Below are 21,158 nucleotides of genomic sequence, written 5' to 3'. Positions count from 1 at the left end.
GGGATGGGGGTGATTCAAACTTTTTCATTTTTTTTACATAGTTTCTGAATTGTCATCTCCTGTTAACATGGAAGTACAAGTGGCGGTGATAGTCATGGTAACCCATCTGTACCCCATGGACACGCAACGAAGCGTTTTAAATGTCACTGTTGGAAAATGATCATTTTCTTGTAAGTGGGTAAGGGGCAGTGTTTGGGGCTAGTTTCCGCTGCTTTTGTTTGACAAAGGTGCCAGCTGTATAACAGTTTTCCGATTCGTAACGTAGGACTTTGTCGGGAAGTGGTTACATATGGAAAATAGTTCAATCCTGCTCGTCTACATTAACTTAAAGGTAAAGAGGAAGACCTCCCTGCTCAACCAACATTAAAATGATTGTCCGTTTTTTTTTTTCTTGGCATCGATCTGATCCGGCCCGGAATGGAATCTCTTCTGTAAACGATTCTCTTGTTACCGGTGGTGTCACATCAGCAGAGCAGAATCTTTTTCACTCTGCTCTGTCGATAGGGCGTTACCGCCGATGTCACTCTGACAGCGATCTCGTCTCTTTTTTTAGGCTGAGCTGACTGTCAGTCAACATGATGCTGGCAGTAATGACCTTGTTGACAGAGCAGCCCAGAAGTGAAAGATCTGCTCTGTTGATGTGAGGTCAAATGAAGCTTGAGAATCGCTGACTGAGCAGGAACAGTTTGTTAGAGGGAGGTAGTGAGCAGCTACCTGCTGTTAAGTTCTTAACCAAAAAACTCCAACGTCCTGGATAACCCCTTTTATCGATTGTGGACACCCTTAGTCCTCCCTGCTTCCTAGTGCTACTTTTATGGCAGTACGTGTCTACCTGGATCATGAGGACAGTCATTGCACTGTTCCTATGTATCCTCTGCGGCCGTCTTCAGGCTGAGGACATTCTGCTCTGTGGCTGCCTAATATGTCTGTGCACTCTTCATTTATTGCAGCTTGTGTAGCAGGTCAGATGAGGACAGTAATGTGACATGTCTTCTGTCTGTTACAATATGATATCAGACCTGCATTCACGTTGCTTCTTGTTAACCATTTCTTTTATTTTTCTGTTTTTGCAGATGAACTTAAAGCTGAATTGGAACCGCAGAAGTAAGTGTGACCTGCACAGCATCTGCCTCTTCCTCCCATGCAACAGTTTTTTTATTTTCTAAGACTGATTTCCTTTCCACTCATTTTAGGGATGAATCCACTCCTCCCTTTAAACCTAAATTCATCGAAGCCGATAGATATTTCCTTCCGTTTGAGTTGGCATGTCAATTAAAGTCTCCTCGGGTGGTCAGCACGTCCCTGGACTGCTTGCAGGTATTTAGCACACACGGGCGGGCAGACACTGAAAAGCTGATGGGCAAAACTAGTACCAGCAGCTAATCTGGTCACAGGCGTGGGTAACATCTCTGGGTTAGGCCAGCTATGGGCCAGATGTTTTCTTTTTGTGTATATATCTGTCTCTGTGCATTGTAGTGTATGTCTGTAGCGCTCCTTATTGACATTTAGCTTTATGCTGTTTTCCTATCTCGTAGAAACTAATTGCTTACGGTCATATAACTGGCAACGCTCCAGATAAAGGCATTGCCGGGAAACGCCTCATTGATCGCATAGTGGACACCATCTGCAATTGTTTCCAGGGCCCCCAGACAGATGAGGGGGTGCAGCTTCAGATCATTAAGGTGAGAATTTCAGCTTGTCCAAAAGAAAAAGGGTGCTGCCTGTCATAGTCCCATTTTTTTTTTTCTTCTTTTTTTTAGAATCCTTTTTGCAGAATAAAATCCAGAACCTGATTTTTTTTTTTTTTTTGGTGTTAAGGATTTGGTTGGATTACATCCCCTTCCTCATCGTGTCTGATCTATGCAATGCGGTGAAGCCCACCCGTGACAAAGCTGGGACAATCTTGGAGACATTGCACTTGATAACAACCGTTGTTCTTATCCATCCAGGCTCTCCTGACTGTAGTCACCTCTCCATACGTTGAGATCCATGAGGCCACCGTCCTGCACACCGTGCGAACATGTTACAACATATACCTTGCCAGCAAGAACCTAGTGAATCAGACCACTGCCAAGGCCACGTTGACTCAAATGTTGAATGTCATCTTCACCCGCATGGAAACTCAGGCAGTAAGAGCTTAACCTGACACCGGATTTTTAACAAAAGTGGAAAAACTGTGTGGTTGCACAATGTAGTATTACATTCTGCTCATTTCTAACAACATGGCTCTCTTCTATAGTGCTAGATACTGTGGCCCTCCATTGTGACCTGTATTGATTCAGTGCTCCTCACAACCGCACAGTTTGTTTATAGTTTTCTTTACATTTACATGAACAGTGTGTTTATAGTTTTCTGTAGATTTACATGAAAGTGATTATCCCTACTGATGTATTTTGTGTATTCTTATAGGTCAACGATCGAGATTATACAAAACAGAAGCTTTATTCTCCTGCTGCTCACAAATTAATGGGCTCTCCAGCTACTGTATTCAGGAGAGGCAGCTATCCTCTGAGCGCTCCACCAACACCTACAAGTGGCAGCGTCACCAATGGCAGCCATCAAAGAGAGGACGGAAGTGAGTTGGACTTGCTCTATTATAGCCAGAACGGTGGCTGTAATCAAATGAACCTCCCACAATATGGAGGAGATGCAGCTATTGTCTATTGTCCAGGGCTGTTTTGTAAAAGCATTGCAAGGCCACAGTCTGAAGCAGAATATTTTAGAAAACGTGTATCTATTAGTGATGTAAATAGGAGCCCCAAAGACAGGAGAAGTGACCCAGGGCATTGAGGGTGGAGGAAGAACACATCCAATAAAAACGAAGGGGCCAATTCATCAAAACCTTAGTGCCACAAAAGTAACATAAAATCTTTGAAAAGTTGCAACGCAAAGTTGCACAAAAATGATGTGGCTTCTTTTAATCTTCACGCCACTTTGATTCAATTTAGCCGGATTTACTACAGCGGGGTAATGGACAGGAAGGGTGTGGCCCCACCTGGCCAATATGTCGAAACTACCATGGAGTAGCATTTCTGGCACAGAGACTTGCGCCACTCAGGAAAAGCGCCATATTCAGTAAGTGACGTGAACGTCTTACTGAATCCGGCGCCTCTTGTGCACCATCAAGATTGGTATATCACGAGTGTACTTACTTGCTAACCTGGAATTTATGAATCTGCCCCAAAGTGTGTGATCAAGCAACGCCGTTGTAACTTTAAATATATATTGTGCCAGTAGGATATTAACATCTGCAGTTATCATGTGGGTTTCTTTAATCTAGTGCCACCTACACGGGTAGACGGGGCCCTGGAGGTTCCAGCACAGATGGAAGTTGTACGGGAGGCGCCAGCTCAGGCAGAAGCTATGCAAGAGGTGCCAGAACAGAGAAACACTGCAAAGGAGACCCCAGCACATGTGGAAGGGACTCAGGAGCTGCCAGCACAGGTGGATGCTGCGCATGAGGTGCCAGCACAGGTGGATGCTGCGCATGAGGTGCCAGCACATGTGGATGCTGCGCATGAGGTGCCAGCACAGGTGGACAGAGCACAGGAGCCGCCAAATGAATCTGATGTTCAAGGTATGAGGGTCCTTGTTAATTCCTGGGATATTTTCATTAGTAATGCAATATCTAGGAATTTTGGGGGTTGTTATAATGAAGGTGACATTTTAGAAGTGATACATTTTACAGATAACCGAAACTGCTGACCTGATAGTTTGTCTTATCTTTTATGATTTCCTTCTTTAGAGCCTGAAGAGAAAGTTACAGAATGTGTACCTTGTGACTCTGAAACTGCTGATCTCCCACCACCTGAGAATATCCACACTAATGGGATAGCAGATGACGGGCAGTCCGTGTCTTCCATGGATAATCTGGTATGGCAGCCCCTTCTGTATTTTGAGTATTGATTTCCAGACAACATTTTTGGTTTGATTGTGACACAATCTCCTGGATCCAGTGTCATTTGATCTGTTTCCCTTATTCAGGAGTCTGATTCCCTTCCTGGCCATCACTCTGGTGCTAGATTTACAAGCATCCTACAAAAAGATGCTTTCTTAGTGTTTCGCTCACTCTGTAAACTGTCCATGAAGCCTCTGGGAGATGGACCGCCAGACCCTAAGTAAGTGATCAGCCTTAAATGGGAGGCAGTCCCATGTCACATAGCATGACCTTACTTGATTCTAGGCCTAGATAGCACTGTGTGTGCTAACAGTACGCATCATACGAAGTGCTCAATAAAATGTGCCATCTTCTTGGCAGCTGTGCAAACCTCCTAATTGTATTAAAGCCACTGCTTATACACCAATTGCATCTGACTGCTCCCTTTAAATATGACATGTATTACTTTGTACCATACATATTATATAATGTTTTTTTCTAGATCTGTACATGTGACTGTTTTTGTTTTGCAGGTCCCATGAACTCCGCTCTAAGATCCTCTCTCTCCAGCTCCTACTGTCAGTATTGCAAAATGCCGGCCCCGTCTTTAGGACCCATGAAATGTTCATCAATGCAATCAAGCAATACCTCTGTGTAGCCTTATCGAAAAACGGGGTGTCCTCTGTGCCCGATGTTTTTGAACTCTCGTTGGCCATATTCCTCAGCTTGCTGTCTAATTTTAAGATGCATCTAAAAATGCAGGTGGAGGTAAGCTTCAGCTACACATGCCGTCCTGTTCTGGCTTGGAGGGTGTTGATCTCCTCCCTATTTTAAATTCTTTCTTCTTTTGCCTTTTTGCCTTTTAAAGGTGTTTTTCAAAGAAATATTTTTGAACATATTAGAGACTTCATCAAGTTCCTTTGAGCACAAATGGATGGTGATCCAGACCCTGACGAGGATTTGTGCAGGTAAAGGATAATTGGTAATAACTACCTTGCGACTACAAAGGGCTTAAAGGAGTTTTCTGTTCAGAAGCTCACCTGTCTTCTGTTTCTTGCAAGCCATGGGGGGCGGTACTCTCCAAATGATTGACTGGATGAGCGGCCTAGTTGCTCCGTTCACCCAAATTGTGCGCTTTCATCCTCTTGCCCCTTCTTGCCTCTGCAGCGTCAGAAGAGTACATAGGGATTGAAGCTGGACGGATCCAACCTGCTTCAGAGCAGTGCTTGCAAGAGCGTACCCTTTGCCTATTAAACGGACCACCTCTGACTGCAGCAGTGGCTGGTAACCAAGTCGAGGAGCAGTAAACAAAATTAAACATTTGTCTGTTTTTGAGATCAGAAAGGATATCTAAGAAATAAATAGCAAACTTGCTTCTTTTTAAAATGGCTTTGCAAATTTACCCATTTAACAAGAAGAGACAACCGTTTTAATTTGCTCTGGAGGCCCCTTCACATTCATGCAATACATAAACATCGCATTAATTTCCATGGGTAAGGCTACTTTAACACTAGCGTCGTACCACTGCCGTCGCCCTGCGTCGGGGCGACGTACCGTCGCACGTTGTGAAAGTTGTGCACAACGGGTGCAACGGATGCAGTTTTTCAACGCATCCGCTGCCCCATTGTAATGTCCGGGGAGGAGGGGGCGGAGTTTCGGCCGCACATGCGCGGTCGAAAATAGCAGACACGACGCACAAAAAACCGTCACATGTAACTTTTTCCTGTCTCCGATGACGGCACACACGAGAGAGGGGATCCGCCCAGTCAGGACAGGAACCCTGCTGAAGATAAAAGGGGGGCGGTACCTCTCCCTCGCCTCAGTTGGGTTTCCTGTCCTGACAGGGACCCATGCACTGAAGATCACGTACCTGCCCCTCTCTCATGCCGGCGTGGAAGATCAGGCTGGTTCCTGAGCGCTGTGTGTCGGGAGGGGGGAAGCGCCGTCCGCGGGTCCCCCCGGGGGCTCAGCGTCCGAGCGGGCGCAGAGTCAGCACGGCCTGGTGTCCTGGGGCTCTGCCGTGGCTGCCACGCCGCCCTCTCCCCCTCTGCCGCATCCGGGAAGTACAGCGCAGCGTCAGGGAGCGGCCGCTTCCGGGTCGCGCCCCTCTGACGTCACACGCAGAGCATGCTGGGAAGGGGCGTGCCCGCATGACGTCGGGAGGCGGCGCCAGGATCCAAGATGGCGGCGCCCATAGGAAAAAAACGCCGGCCGGCAAGAGAAGATCCCGGCGGCGTGGCGGGGGGGAGGGGCTGTGGGGGTAACCGGAGGAGGCGGAGAGTGCAGTGGATCTCCCTTACATAAGGGAGATCACCACAGAAGACGCACTCATGCCAAAGCTTCATGATGGAAGTGGGGCAAGACGAGCAGCAGAAGCAGCAGCAGCAAGAGCTCTCGCCAGATGCCAGGCCGAGCCGCCAGCATACCAGGAGCAGCCGCTCGAGTGGTGGGAGCGGCAATCGTAAACGCGATCGGCATGACTCTGAGACGTCCAGAAGAAACGTCATAAGTGCATCTGAGGAGCCTCCGAGATCAGTACCCAATTGACAGCAGTGGGGAGTGATCTACGTGAATGTCACCCTTATGGTAACGGGGTTCCATTTTTCTCTGTTTGATCACTAGGGGTCGAGGAAGGCCAGCAGCAAAACCAAAAATAGAGAATGCGCCCTACGTAAACACCCGCTGGCAGATCAGTGGAAGAAAGACCTCTGCGCTGACTGTATAAATAAAACTATACAGGAGGAAACCCCTGATTTGGTAACTACCCTTAAGGCGCTAATACAACATGAGGTGAAAGGTTCCCTAAAAGCAGCCCTTAAAAAGAAGAATAAAAGAGGTCATAGAAGGGATTCTGATACAGAGGCCTCGCCAGGGCAGAAGGGGCGGGAAAGATCCTTGTCCCGTCCACCCCCTCTTCCTCTACTTAGTCCTCAGAATCCTCCTCGGACAGTGATATAGGCGGCCGTCCATGTTTCCCAACAGAGGATGTGGAAAAGCTGGTCAAAGCTATTAGGGCTACGATGGGCCTGAAGGAGGAAAAGACTCCTAAATCGTTAGAGGATATGATGTTTGGAGGACTGGAGGAAAGGAAAAAACGCACCTTCCCTGTAAATGAGAAAATAAAGGCCCTAATTGACAGGGAATGGAAAAAACCGGAGAGGTCAGGGAGCTTGCCTTCTACATCAAAAAGGAGGTACCCTTTTGAACAAAGGGATTCCGCGATCTGGGAAAAAGTCCCAAAAATTGATGGGGCTGTAGCCAAATCCTCAAAAAAGGTATCTCTACCATTAGAGGACTGGCATATTGAAAGACCCGCTTGATAAAAAAGCAGATGGTTTCCTAAAGCACATCTGGGAAGCTTCGGCAGGAGGATTAAAGCCAGCGATAGCTGGCTCTTGTACTGCTCGTGCCCTCATGGTCTGGCTACAACAAATAGAAGACCAGATCAGGGATAGAGTTCCTAGGGACGAAATTCTGTCTAATCTGACACTGGTACACGGAGCAGCGGCTTTCCTAGCGGATTCCTCTGCAGACTCCGCAAGATTGTCAGCTAGAGCAGCAAGCCTGTCAAATGCGGCAAGACGAGCCCTGTGGCTTAAAGGGTGTCCCGCAGATTTACCATCAAAACATGGGTTATGTTCCATTCCATGTGATGGCCAATTCCTCTTCGGAAAAAAACTAGGAAGAGATTTTGGAACATGCAGGGGATAAGAAGAGGATCGGGCTATATATTTAAAGGGCCCTCCACTTCCTCCAAAAAATCTCCCCAATGACATCAGACCGGAGGTAGGGGGAAGGCTTTCTCTCTTCCTTTCCGCCTGGGCGAATATCTCCCCCAGTACATGGGTCCTAAACATAATAAAGAACGGGTTAAAAATAAAATTCATCCGTCCGCCCAGGCGTACCTTCATAATGACACCCCGAAGGAAAGCCCAAGAGCAACAGCTGGCCCTGGAGACGGAAGTCTTGGGACTAGTGGAGAAACAAGTCCTACAGGAAGTCCCAGTGCAAGAAGAAGGAAGGGGGTTCTCCCCCCTCTTCTTAATACAAAAACCAGATGGCTCTTGGAGAACCATTGTCAACCTGAGGAGGCTCAATCAGTGGGTAGACAATTGCTCCTTCAAAATGGAGTCAATCAACATGGCCACAAAGATCCTGTTCCAGCATTGCCTCATGGCAGTGATAGACTTAAAAGATGCCTACTATCACATCCCAATTCATCGGGAGTATCAAAAATATTTAAGAGTAGCGCTCTATGTCCAGGGGCAGGTGAAACACTACCAATACGCAGCCCTTCCGTTTGACCTGTCTACAGCCCCCAGAGTATTCACCAAAGTGATGGCGGAAGTAATGTCTTTTCTTCGTTCCAGGGACATAGTGATCGTCCCATACCTAGACGACTTTCTTGTAATAGGGAGATCGGAGTCCCACTGCGCATATCAAGTGAAAGAAGTAATAGCAACTCTAGTAGACATCCCCAAGTCAAGGTTAACCCCAGTAAAAGAGCAATCCTTCCTAGGGTTGATATTGGACTCCGAGCAACAACGCTGCCTCCTACCAGAGAACAAAGTAATCAAGATAAGGGGCCTAGCTCGCACAGCAATACAAAAACCAAATATGACACTGAGGAACGCAATGTCCCTTTTAGGCTCGTTGATATCATGCATACCCGCAGTAGCATGGGCGCAGTACAACTTAAGACAACTACAGTGGGAAATTCTGTCAGCACAGAAACAATTAAAAGGGCATTTAGAAGGCAAACTATGTCTCTCAGTGGCTGTAAGAGATTCCCTGCTCTGGTGGACTGTAGAAAAGAATCGAACAGCCGGTGTCCCGTGGCAAAAACCAGTCGAGGACATCATTACAACAGACGCGAGTGCCACAGGATGGGGAGCACACCTGAGATCCCACTCAATACAGGGGACCTGGTCCTCACTAGAAAAGGATCAGAGTTCAAATGTAAAAGAACTATGGGCAGTGGAAAAAGCCGTGAAACATTTCCTTCCCTTACTTCGGGGCCGCCACACCCGGGTCATGACGGACAATCAGACAGTAGTAGCCCACATCAATCACCAGGGGGGAACGAGATCTCGGGGCCTCATGCAAATATCGGATCTACTCTTCCAGCTAGCAGAACAACATCTGTTATCCATCACAGCACTGCATATAAAGGGGGTAGAAAATATACAGGAAGACTTCCGGAGTCGCAGGCACCTAAGACAAGGGGAATGGTCCCTAAACCCCCAAGTCTTCCAACAAATAGTTCAGGCCTGGGGCAAACCAGAAATAGACTTGTTGGCTACCGCACACAACCGGAAGGTCAGGAAGTTCTCACTAGATCCAAGGGAAAACCCCTTCGCAGTAGATGCCCTACAAATACCCTGGAAGTTCATCCTGGCCTATGCATTTCCCCTGATAACAATGATCCCAGTAGTGGTCATAAAAATCAGGGAGGATCGAGCAAGAATAATTCTTATAGCTCCGTTTTGGCCGAGGAGACCTTAGTTCTCCCTTCTGAGACTCATGTCGGTGACAGATCCATGGATATTACCGGAGATTCCAGACCTGCTTTCCCAGGGACCAGTGGTCCACTCTCAGGTGAAGGGCTTCCATCTAGCAGTCTGGAATTTGAGAGGGTGCTACTGAGTTGCCAGGAATTCTCTCCAGGGTTAGTCTCCACCCTGTTGAAAAGTAGGAAACCTATAACATCCCAAATCTACGGTAGAACGTGGAAAAAGTTCCTAGACTTCCTGGGGGAACCTTTTAGGGGATGTAGCGCCAGTGGGACCTATCCTAGAATTCTTACAGTCGGGGCTGCAACTGGCCACTAACACACTCAAAGTCCATGTCTCAGCTTTGGGGGCCCTATATAACTGCAACTTAGCAGCCAATAGGTGGGTGTCCCGATTTCATAAAATCCTGTGGCAGGTCAAGGCCGGTCATTATTCCAAAGATACCACCCTGGGACCTCAACCTAGTCTTAGAGGCCTTAACCAAAGATCCCTTTGAACCACTACTAGAGCTGTCACCAAAGCTACTTAAAACTGTCTTACTGGTAGCCTTAACATCAGCTCGAAGAGTGATCGATCTACAAGCTCTATCTATATGTCCTCCATACACGCAGATCTTGGATGACCGAGTGATTCTAAGACCAGACCCGGCCTACCTCCCCAAGGTAGTCCAAAAGTTTCATAGGACTCAGTAGAGCTCCTTGCCATCTTTCTGTAACAATCCTAGATACCTGGGGGAGCAAAAATTCCATACATTAGATGTAAGAAGAGCCATAGTACAATATATCTCAATGACTAGTCAGTGGAGGAAAGATCAGTCCCTTTTTGTAGCCTTTCAGGGTAGTAGAAAAGGGCACGGGGTAGCTAAGAGTACCATTGCCAGATGGATCAGGGAGGCCATTATGTTATCCTACTCCACAAGTGGCGCTCCGGTTCCAGAAGGCATCAAGGCTCACTCCACCAGAGCCGTGGCTACCTCCTGGGCAGAGAAGGCTGAGTTATCGATTGAGCAGATTTGTAAAGCCTCTACCTGGTCCTCACCTTCAACCTTTTTTAAGCACTATCGACTTGATCTATCTTCCTCTACTGACCTAACCTTTGGTAGAAGGGTGCTGCAAGCGGTGGTCCCTCCCTAAGGTGTCTTATTCTACAAAACTCTTTTTCTCAAAACGGGAAAACACCAAGGTTACTTACCGGTAGCCAGTTTTTCCGGAGCCAATGACGGCACCTGTATATTTCCCCCCCCCCCCCCCCCCCCCTTTCACTCCTTTTGGTGTGCAATATAGTTTGGGTGTTTTTTAGTTAGATATAATGTGGTGATAGTTTTACCATGTGTACTAACCCGGGGGGGGGCTCTCATGCTCTGTAAACCAACTGAAGCGAGGGAGAGGTACCACCCCTTTTATCTTCAGTAGGGTTCCTGTCCTGACTGGGCGGACCCCCTCTCTCGTGTGCCGTCATGGGCTCCGGAAAAACCAGCTACCGGTAAGTAACCTTGGTGTTTGTGTGCATCGCGGCCGCCAAAATGCGACACATCCGTCGCACGACGGATGCGACGTGTGTCCATACGTCGCAATGCGTCGCTAACGCAAGTCTATGGAGAAAAAACGCATCCTGCGAGCAACTTTGCAGGATGTGTTTTTTCTCCAAATCGACGCATTGCGACGTACGTCGCACGACGCTAGTGTGAAAGTAGCCTTACATGTAATGCCTCATTAATCCTGTAGTGGCGGAGAGGGCAAGTTAAACACTTGTTGTTGTGTTCCCTGACGATCGTGTCTAATTTGCATGTGATTAGCTTATCGGCGGGGACCTTCCAACAAAAAAACATCTCTTTAACTGTTTGCGATCACCTTTTGTTCCACTTTAGAATTTTTTTTTACATTTTTAAAAACACCCTCCACCCTACATGACTGACTACTTTCACACTAGCGTATGGAGGAGCTGCGGAGGGATGCGGACTTCCTCCGTGAAGCTCTGCCCACAGCCGCACCTCCTCCGGGCAGCTCCGCCCCCGTCGGCATGCTGCCTGCGTACCCTATCTTTAGCATTAGGTACGCAGGCCGTTCCGATGTATGCGGATGCCTCCGCATGTGCCGTTTTGACAGTGCAGCGACCGCACCAAAATGCAACACGTTGAGTTCGGCGCAGGTCACCGCACCGTCAAAAAGATCCATGCGGAGGCATCTGCATACATCGGAACGGCCTGCGTATCTAATGCTAAAGATGGGGTATGCATGCCGATGGAGGCGGAGCTGACCGGAGGAGGTGCGGCCGTGGGCGGTGCTTCATGGAGGAAGTCCGCATCCCTCCGCAGCTTCTCCATACGCTAGTGTGAAACTAGCCTTAGGCAAGTTTCACACTAGCGTTAGGATGCGCAGGGCCGCTGCTAAGCTCCGCCCCCGGCCGCGCCTCCTCTGGTCATCTCCTCCTATGGACGCATGACGCTGCATGCAACTGGCGTACCCTATATTTAGCGTTGGGTACGCCAGCCGTGCGTTGGTATGTTTTTGCCGGCGCATGCTCCCTTTTTGCGCTGCGCCGTCGTGCGCCAAACGCACCGTGTTACATTTTTGTGCGCTCGGCGCAGCACAAAAAGGGTGCCTGCGCCGGCATAAACATACTAGCGCACGGCCAGCGTACCCAACGCTAAATATAGGGTATGCTGGTCGCATGCAGCGTCATGCACCCATAGGAGGAGCTGATCGGAAGAGGCGCGACCAGAGACGGAGCTTAGCGGCGGCGCTGCGCCTCCTAACGCTAGTGTGAAACTAGCCTTAGTCTGGCATTGCGACTGAGATACACAGACAGGGACACTATTGTTTTTCTGATACTTAAAGGTTTAAATGCACACAATTCTCAAGGGGGACCCCCAAATCCCGCATGTGGTTAGTCGTATGTGTGCAGGAGTTGAGGACATGATTTATGGTCCGTGCAGTGACTCAAGTAAGTTGCTAATAATAAATGGAAGTAGTCGCTGCTTTGTACTTGAATTAGTGACCATTCACTTGCATCTCCTGCTCTCCTGTCTAAAGTCTCCTGTCTGGAGATTGTGGCTCAATTACAGAATTGATGTAATCATAGACACTCGCTCCTGAGTGATAATGTTTCCATTAATGGGAGTTTTTCTTTTTCAGATGCTCAGTGCGTTGTCGACATTTACGTGAACTATGACTGTGACTTAAATGCTGCTAATATATTTGAACGTCTTGTAAATGACTTGTCAAAAATTGCTCAGGGAAGGAGTGGCCATGAACTGGGAATGACCCCTCTTCAGGTGAGAATGTGAGGAGCAAAAAAGGGTTTTTGGGGTTACCTAGGGGGCTGATGATGAGAGCACGTAGGCCTTCAGGGAAGCACCTAGTGGCCCTCTGGCTGAGCCAGTGATGATAGTAACCTAATTTAGGTTTACATGCAGCTCTCTGTTTTGGATGTATTCACACTTTGTTGTTAAATAGTATTTTTGTTGCAGCACTTCGGCAAAATAGCCATTCATTCGGAGTCTGTAAACACTTAGGCTATGTGCACACGCTGCGGATTCACCAGCGGATTTTTCCGTGCGGATCCGCAGGTAAAACCACAGGTAAATTGACCTGCGGCTTGACACCTGGACAATGGAATAGGTGGCAAACCGCAGCCGGAAACCGCAGAAAGAATTGACATGTCACTTCTTTCTGCGGATTTAAAACCGCAGCTTTTCCGCAGTAAAAAAAACCGCAGCATGTGCACAGCGGATTGTAAATCCCATAGACTTACATGGTGCTGTACACTGTCAGCAGAACTGCTGCAGATCCACAGAGGCCAAATCCGCTGCGAATCCGCAGCGTGTGCACATACCCTTATACTGGGGCTACATGGCAGCAAGGTCAGCTGGTCAATGATCACTGTATTCGCTGTAACATCGCAGAGTAATTCATGTGAATGGGGTCGGATTGCGACCATCATACAACCCCTGGCAAAAATTATGGAATCACTGGCCTTGGAGGATGTTCATTCAGTTGTTTAATTTTGTAGAAAAAAAGCAGATCACAGACATGGCACAAAATTCAAATGGCAACTTTCTGGCTTTAAGAAACACTAAAAGAAATCAAGAACAAAAAATGTGGTAGTCAGTAATGGTTACTTTTTTAAACCAAGCATAGGGGAAAAATTATGGAATCACTCAATTCTGAGGGAAAATTATGGAATCACCCTGTAAATTTTCATTCCCAAAACTAACACCTGCATCAAATTAGATCTGCTCGTTAGTCTGCATCTAATAAAGAGTGAGCACACCTTGGAGAGCTGTTGCACCAAGTGGACTGACATGAATCATGTCTCCAACAGGAGAGATGTCAATTGAAACAAAGGAGAGGATTAAGGTACATGAAAAGAATGAAGGTCGCACTCAGCGAGTAAAAATTCATGGGTTTATTGGCATATAAGTATATTCATGCCAAGCCGGGGGAGTGACAAGGAGTGCAAAAAAGGCTGACAACGGCCGTTTCGCGCTACTCGAGCGCTTCAACGGGTCATATTGTGGAAGGAAGTGACGGATTCAAATAAAGAACACGTCTCACAACACCTCCTCCTTCCACAGCTGTTATCTAAGTGACAATGTGAATTAGACAAAAACATAGAGATGCATAACAACAAACGACAAATGTTAATACTAATACAAATTTTGGCTAAGCAACATACAATTGCAAAAAGAAACAAATGAACAAAACCAAAGTAAAATAAAAATGCCTCACATAAGTGAGACTAATCCTACTCTCCAGACCACAATGCTTATAATCCGAATATTTAAATTATTTTAAATAGGGTCATTGAAATAGGTATAAGATAGACTTAATCAATATTGCTCTGTCTAACAAGACACAAATATATTTATCCATATACAGGAAGACAAGTTAAACGATCACATTTTACAGAAGCAGAATATGCACAAAAAAATGACACATAAATGATCTTCATACATATTAATATCCAAGTACCTGCCATAAAAATGTGCATGCAATAATATGTATATAAAAAACCTAACCAGAATATTGGAAAACATCGTAGCCGGGATACTACATCACAATTCAAAATGTGGGAATAGAAAAGGAATTTTACTCTGTCGCCTCATTGGGGGACACAGAACCATGGGTGTTATGCTGCTGTCCACTAGGAGGCGACACTATGCATAATCTGAAAAAGATTAACTTTGGCTCCTCCTCTGCAGTATACACCCCTGGACGGCGTCAGCCTTCTCCAGTTTTTGCTTAGTGTCGCAAGGAGGCACACCTTTTTTTTCCATTCTTTTTTTTGTTTTCCGTCAGGAACAGATGAAGAAAAGTGGGTCTCCAACGAGACTCCTGACATGGCTCCTTCCTTGGCCCCCTTTTTAGGGGTGCCCGGTTGAAGTTGAGATGGCTATTCCCCATGTCGCTCCTTCCCCAGTCCTGCGGGTACTGGTCCGAAGTTGAGTCCCCCCCTCCTTCCCCAACCCCTTTGGGGTCTGGGTTGAGGTTGAGGCGAGGATGAAGACCCCCTGACGGTGACAGACGCACCCTCCCTAATCCCCCGCAGGGGGCATTAGGTTGAGACGCCTCAGGTAGGGTCGGAGAATAGGCATCATTCCGCAGCTTCCTGGGACCCCAGACCAGCTGAGGGATCCTGTTGGGGCCGGGGGAGGGTGCGGACTGGCATGGCACAGCAGAGACAGGGCTTTCCTGCGTCCCTGTCTCTGCAGCAGCAGCGGCTCCATAGCGCTCCAGGGGCCCCCATACAAGAACCGCTGCCCCTGCTACCCCCACCGCTATTCTGGGGGGGTCTGGTACAAATCCGCCCCCCCCCCGGACTACCGCGCCGCTCTGGAGCCCTCCTGGGCATCAGGCCTCTAATTTAGACCGCGGCTTCGGCCTAGCTGAAGCCGCCGCCTTTTCCCCGCCCCCCCGGCCCGCCCCCGGATGACTAAAATGACACGCTGGAGTGTCATAGAAGGGGCGGATTGAGGCAGAAAGGGCGCGTTTTTACACAGCCCAGCGCGCCCTTTTCAGCTCTCCGCCCCCTCCTCCCTCTCCTCAGAGTCCCGGTGGCCATTTTTTTTGGATGAGATCCAGGAGAGGAGCATCACAGCGGTCTCCGGGGGGGCACAGAACTGGGATCTGTCGGCGCTGGACCTAGGGGCACACCGGTGGGGTAAGCTCACAGCTGGGTTTTCATTACTCAGCTGTGAATCCATACTTCCTAGAAGGCTCTCTGTGGGTTCCCTCTGCGTAGCCACCCCTGTACGATCCCTGATAGCCAGCCTCTGTGCACTATGCCGGGCTCAAGGAAGAGAACCAGGCAGGAATGTTTCTATGCATTCTGCAATGCCACGCTCCCTAGTGGTAGCACGTATCCGCACTGCCGGGACTGCATCCAGAACTCTGGGTCAGAACCCCAGGGAGTCCCTACTGACGCTTCAGTGTCACAGGCCACGCCGGAATGGGCAACTCAGATGTCACAGTCTATGACACAGTCCATAGACAACCTAACTGCCACATTGCTGCAAGCTCTGCAGAGTCGGGCCCCGGCTATAGACGTTACACAGCAAACGGACAGCTTGTCTCAGGAACATGCTGCTTCCGACTCACAGACGTAAGCGGACCCACAGGTCTCGATCACCTGAGTCGGCCTATAGCACAAGGTCGTCCCCCCCCCAGGGAGAGACAGCGTCATTCCAGGTCTCCTAGGCAGTCCCCTGTCACAGACAGACAGTGCAATTTACCACAGAGATCCCCCCCACCACAGAAGACCCCTGCCCCAGGTCGCCCTCCAGGGATCACCTTAGCGAGGCACAGGATTCGGAGGGCATCTGTGACTCCGACTCAGATAACGAAACGGAGAGGTCCGTGGTACCTTCTCCCCCTAGCGATACAGCGCTAGTTGAGGACATAATCTCTGCCATTCATCGGGTGCTAAAAATTCCAGAGTCGGCCCCGGAAGTCCCAGAACATAGGATTTGCTTCGAAAGCGTTCAGAAACCACCTAAGGTCTTCCCTAATCACCATGAGTTTGAAAAAATACTTACCAAACAGTTTGCGCAGCCTGAGAAAAAATTTGCTAATCGCAAATATTTGGAAGCGAAGTACCCCTTCCCACAGACAGTCACCAAACAATGGACAGATCCACCTGAAGTGGACCCCCCGGTTTCTAGGCTAGCAGCGCAGACCTTACTCTCTCTGCCAGATAGCTCAACCCTCAGGGACGCAGCAGACCGGCAAGTAGAACGCATGGCTCGTTCTATTTTCGAAGCGGCAGGCGCCTCTCTGGGCCCTGCGTTTGCTTCAGTTTGGGTGGCCAAGGCCATCCTGGCTTGGGCCAAAAAACTACAGGAAGGTCTTCAAGCTTCAAATCCCGAGCTCTCGGACCAAGCGGTCCAGATAGCAGTGGTAGCAGACTACATGCTTCATGCAGCCCTGGATTCCGCAAGAGGTGTAGCGGGAATAGCATCAAACGCCCTCACGATCCGACGCATCATCTGGCTGCGAGAATGGAAAGCGGATGCGGCCTCAAATAAGTCCCTCACTCGACTTCCGTATCTTACTGGAAGACTTTTCGGGGAAAAGTTGGACACAATGATAGCCAATGCCACTGGGGGTAAGAGTACCTCTCTCCCTCAACTAAAACCGAAACGCACGTTGAAACGAAGAAACCAGACGCGATTCCGATCCTTTCGGAATTCCTCGGGCTGGTCCGTCTCGCGCCCAGCGCAAAACCGTAACCGCTCTCCACGCAGGGACAACCCACGGACGCAGCAGCGACCGGACAGGTCTTGGCAGTCGAAAGCAGGCCAAGCGAGACCCAAGGGAGGAAAACCTCAGAACTTCGCTTCATCATGACTCACGAACTCCGGAAGACACCCCACCAGTAGGCGGCCGACTTTTACTCTTCCAGCAAGCCTGGCTGCCTATTACAGAAGACAGGTGGGTCAGGGAAATAGTGTCTTCCGGATACAAGATAGAGTTCACTTCCGCTCCACCGAACCGGTTCTTCCTTTCTATTCCTCCAACACCACCAGACAAGGCTCGTGCTTTCCACCAAGCGTTCTCCTCTCTCCTTCAAGCAGGAGTTGTGGTGCCGGTTCCCGCGAACGAGAGATTCCGAGGGTTCTACTCAAATCTGTTCGTAGTCCCCAAGAAAGGAGGCAGCGTCCGACCCATACTGGACCTAAAACAGCTCAACAATTACGTACGGGTCCGTCATTTCCGCATGGAGTCCCTCCGGTCCATCATTGCATCCATGGAGCAGGGAGAATACCTTGCCTCCATAGACATACAGGATGCGTATCTGCACATACCAATTGCCCCCGCCCACCAAAGGTTTCTCAGGTTCGCGGTCAACCAAAACCACTACCAGTTTGTCGCCCTTCCGTTCGGACTCGCCACGGCTCCAAGAACGTTCACCAAAGTCATGGCGGCCACCATGGGCGTTCTGCACTCAAGAGGCATTCTAGTCATCCCGTACCTGGACGACCTCCTCATCAAGTCTCCCACTTTCAAAGACTGCGAGGTCAGTGTCTCAATCACAGCAGACACACTGAGTCGCCTGGGATGGCTAGTCAACCTACAGAAATCGTCGACTATCCCAAGTCAGACTCTAACATTCCTGGGAATGTTATTCGACACCTCCAGGGGCCTGGTGCTCCTTCCCAAGGACAAGACACTGGCCATCCGTCTGGGAGTTCGTACACTCCTTCGCAGTCCTCCTCGATCTCTCCGGTTTGCCATGAGAGTCCTCGGCCGGATGGTAGCAGCAATAGAGGCAGTGCCATTTGCCCACTTTCACCTCCGGCTCCTTCAACTAGCCATACTCAGCTCTTGGGACAGGAATCCCTTCTCCCTCGACAGGGAGTTCAGGTTGACGTCGTCAACCAGGAGGTCCCTGCATTGGTGGCTTCACCCAACCTCGCTTACACGAGGGAAGCCCTTCCTCTCAGGGCAATGGAAGATCCTGACTACCGATGCAAGCCTGACAGGCTGGGGGCGGTGCACCTACATCACAGGGCACAAGGCAAGTGGTCACCGAGGGAAGTGACATTGCCCATCAATATTCTGGAAATCAGGGCCATCCTCTTGGCACTGAAAGCCTTTCATCACTTGCTTGCAGCCTCGCACATACGGATACGGTCGGACAATGCCACGGCTGTGGCATATGTGAACCACCAAGGCGGGACCCGCAGCGCCCAGGCGATGAGAGAAGTGGCGCATATCCTCCGCTGGGCGGAAGACACGAGGACGGTACTTTCTGCGGTCCACATTCCGGGTGTAGAAAACTGGGAAGCCGACTTCCTCAGCAGGCAAGGAATGGACTCGGGGGTGTGGTCTCTCCATCCCGAGATTTTCTACCAGATCTGTCAACGCTGGGGAACCCCGGAGGTGGACCTAATGGCATCCCATCTCAATACCAAGGTCCCCAATTTCATGGCCAGGACACACGACCCGCGGTCGCTCGGAGCGGATGCCCTGGTCCAGGACTGGTCCCAGTTCCGACTCCTGTACATTTTTCCACCCCTCCCCCTAATCTCCAGGGTCGTGAGGAAGATCAAGCAAGAGGGAGTTCCAACCATCCTCATCGCGCCAGACTGGCCCAGACGTACATGGTACGCCGACATCGTTCAACTTACGGCAGACGTCCCCTGGCGTCTACCCGACCGTCACGACCTTCTGTCTCAAGGTCCGTTCTTCCATCAGAATTCAGGGGCTCTCAATTTGACGGCATGGCCCTTGAAACCTGGATTCTAACCCAGGCAGGTTTTTCACCGGCAGTCATTGCAACTATGATCAGGGCAAGGAAGCCTGCCTCCGCCAAGATCTATTATCGTACCTGGAGAGCTTTCTTTTCTTGGTGCGAACCTCATGGACAAGTCCCACTCCCTTATTCCCTCCCGAAGGTACTAGGCTTTCTTCAATCGGGCCTAGACGCCAAGCTATCCTTAGGCTCGCTTAAGAGTCAGGTGTCGGCGCTTTCAGTCCTTTTTCAAAAGCGCATTGCTATTAAACCGCAAGTAAGGACTTTCATCCAGGGAGTTTCCCGATTGGTTCCTCCCTACAAACGTCCGCTGGATACATGGGACCTCAATCTGGTCCTGACAGCATTGCAAGCTCCACCCTTCGAACCTCTTAGAGGAGTTCCACTCTCCATTCTGTCTCAGAAAGTGGTTTTTCTAGTGGCGATCACCTCGTTACGCAGAGTGTCGGAATTGTCAGCACTTTCCTGCAGACGGCCTTTCCTAGCCTTTCACCAGGACAAGGTGGTTCTCCGCACGGTACCATCCTTCCTTCCGAAGGTTGTGTCCAACTTTCACCTCAATGAGGAGATTTCACTGAAATCCCTTTGCCCGGTTCCGGTTCATAGAGTGGAGAAGGCTCTGCATACGCTTGACCTCGTCAGAGCATTGCGGATTTACGTGTCCAGGACTGCACCTTTCCGGAAGTCTGATTCCCTCTTCATTCTTCCAGAAGGTAGTCGCAAGGGACTGCCGGCTTCCAAGGCTACCCTTGCCAGGTGGATCAAGTCCACCATACATGAGGCCTACCGACTTAACAGTTCCCCTCTTCCGGCCGGTATCACGGCACACTCTACACGGGCAGTAGGGGCCTCCTGGGCCATTCGGCATCAGGCTTCGGCACAACAAGTGTGTAAGGCGGCCACTTGGACTAGCCTACACACGTTTACGAAACACTACAGCGTTCATACCCAGTCCTCAGCGGATGCGAGCCTGGGTAGACTGGTTCTGCAGGCGGCAGTGCCCCAAATTTAGGGACCTGCTAGCACATTATTCGTCCATTGCTTCCCACCCAGGGACTGCTTTGGGACGTCCCATGGTTCTGTGTCCCACCCTGTTGTTTACGGTTGAGTTCTCATATTGTTCTTTGAGCTCGTACATAGTAGCCTTCTTACAGGCATGGTTAAGTTATTTGGTTACGTTCCTCCTAATGCTTTTGCACAAAACTGGAGAAGGCTGACGCCGTCCAGGGGTGTATACTGCAGAGGAGGAGCCAAAGTTAATCTTTTTCAGATTATGCATAGTGTCGCCTCCTAGTGGACAGCAGCATAACACCCATGGTTCTGTGTCCCCCAATTAGAGGCGAAGAGAAAGAGATTTTACGGTGAGTACACAAAAATCTCCTTTTTATATACTTTCGATGTGAGACATGATAAATCACAAACAAAAGGGAAAAAGATTTACCTTCTGTTTTCGTTTTAGTCCCATGGATCGTCTGATCAGACTAGCCATTAGAAAACTCTGGCATATTTTGGAACAGAATAGAGACTTTAGTGACATGGTATCCAGAGGCCCTCTTTTCTCTTGTAAACGCAGCACTAGAATTCGAGATGTTCTAGTGAAGAATCGGGTAGTTACAGAACGGGGGACTTGGCTTAGTAAAAGCACCCCAAAAGGTAATTTTAAATGCGGTCATTGCTCATATTGTAGATTTCTTTACTGACCGCACTGTCCGTCTGGGTGCCATTAAACATACAGTTTCTGACTTCATCACGTGTAAGACAGATTATGTAGTATATGCGATTTTCTGCCTGTGCTTTTTTTTCTATATAGGGAAAACCATACGTCCCCTTTTTGTCCGGTTCAGGGAACACTTTAAATCGATTACAACAGGGAAAGGTGTTTCACCTTCACGGTTGATTGGTCATATTAGAGATGTACATGGAGGTGATCCGAATGTCCCTTTCCTTTTTAGGAATTGAAAAGGTTTCTTTACCCCCTCAAGGAGGGCATTTGAATCGAATTCTTTTGAGAC

At 49.1% G+C, this 21,158-nt stretch overlaps 1 protein-coding gene across 1 annotated transcript in view; it reads left to right on the top strand.

Moving 5' to 3' along the window:
- ARFGEF2 (ARF guanine nucleotide exchange factor 2) overlaps positions 1-21,158 on the top strand; it is a 124,974-nt gene that overhangs the window by 13,607 nt on the left and 90,209 nt on the right. The window contains exons 2-12 of the mRNA XM_073580533.1: positions 1,074-1,104; positions 1,194-1,317; positions 1,536-1,682; positions 1,950-2,129; positions 2,410-2,575; positions 3,281-3,577; positions 3,746-3,873; positions 3,985-4,118; positions 4,411-4,645; positions 4,746-4,845; positions 12,525-12,664. Of these exons, the coding sequence (XP_073436634.1) occupies positions 1,074-1,104; positions 1,194-1,317; positions 1,536-1,682; positions 1,950-2,129; positions 2,410-2,575; positions 3,281-3,577; positions 3,746-3,873; positions 3,985-4,118; positions 4,411-4,645; positions 4,746-4,845; positions 12,525-12,664 (1,682 nt within the window). The remainder of the gene's footprint in view (positions 1-1,073; positions 1,105-1,193; positions 1,318-1,535; positions 1,683-1,949; positions 2,130-2,409; positions 2,576-3,280; positions 3,578-3,745; positions 3,874-3,984; positions 4,119-4,410; positions 4,646-4,745; positions 4,846-12,524; positions 12,665-21,158) is intronic.

This window comes from Dendrobates tinctorius, unplaced genomic scaffold (genome assembly GCF_039654945.1).
Source record: "Dendrobates tinctorius isolate UK_male_01 unplaced genomic scaffold, ASM3965494v1 ptg000065l, whole genome shotgun sequence".
Classification (NCBI taxonomy): domain Eukaryota; kingdom Metazoa; phylum Chordata; class Amphibia; order Anura; family Dendrobatidae; genus Dendrobates; species Dendrobates tinctorius.
Note: the sequence above shows the minus strand (reverse complement) of the source record. Positions and strands in the feature narration are given on the sequence as shown.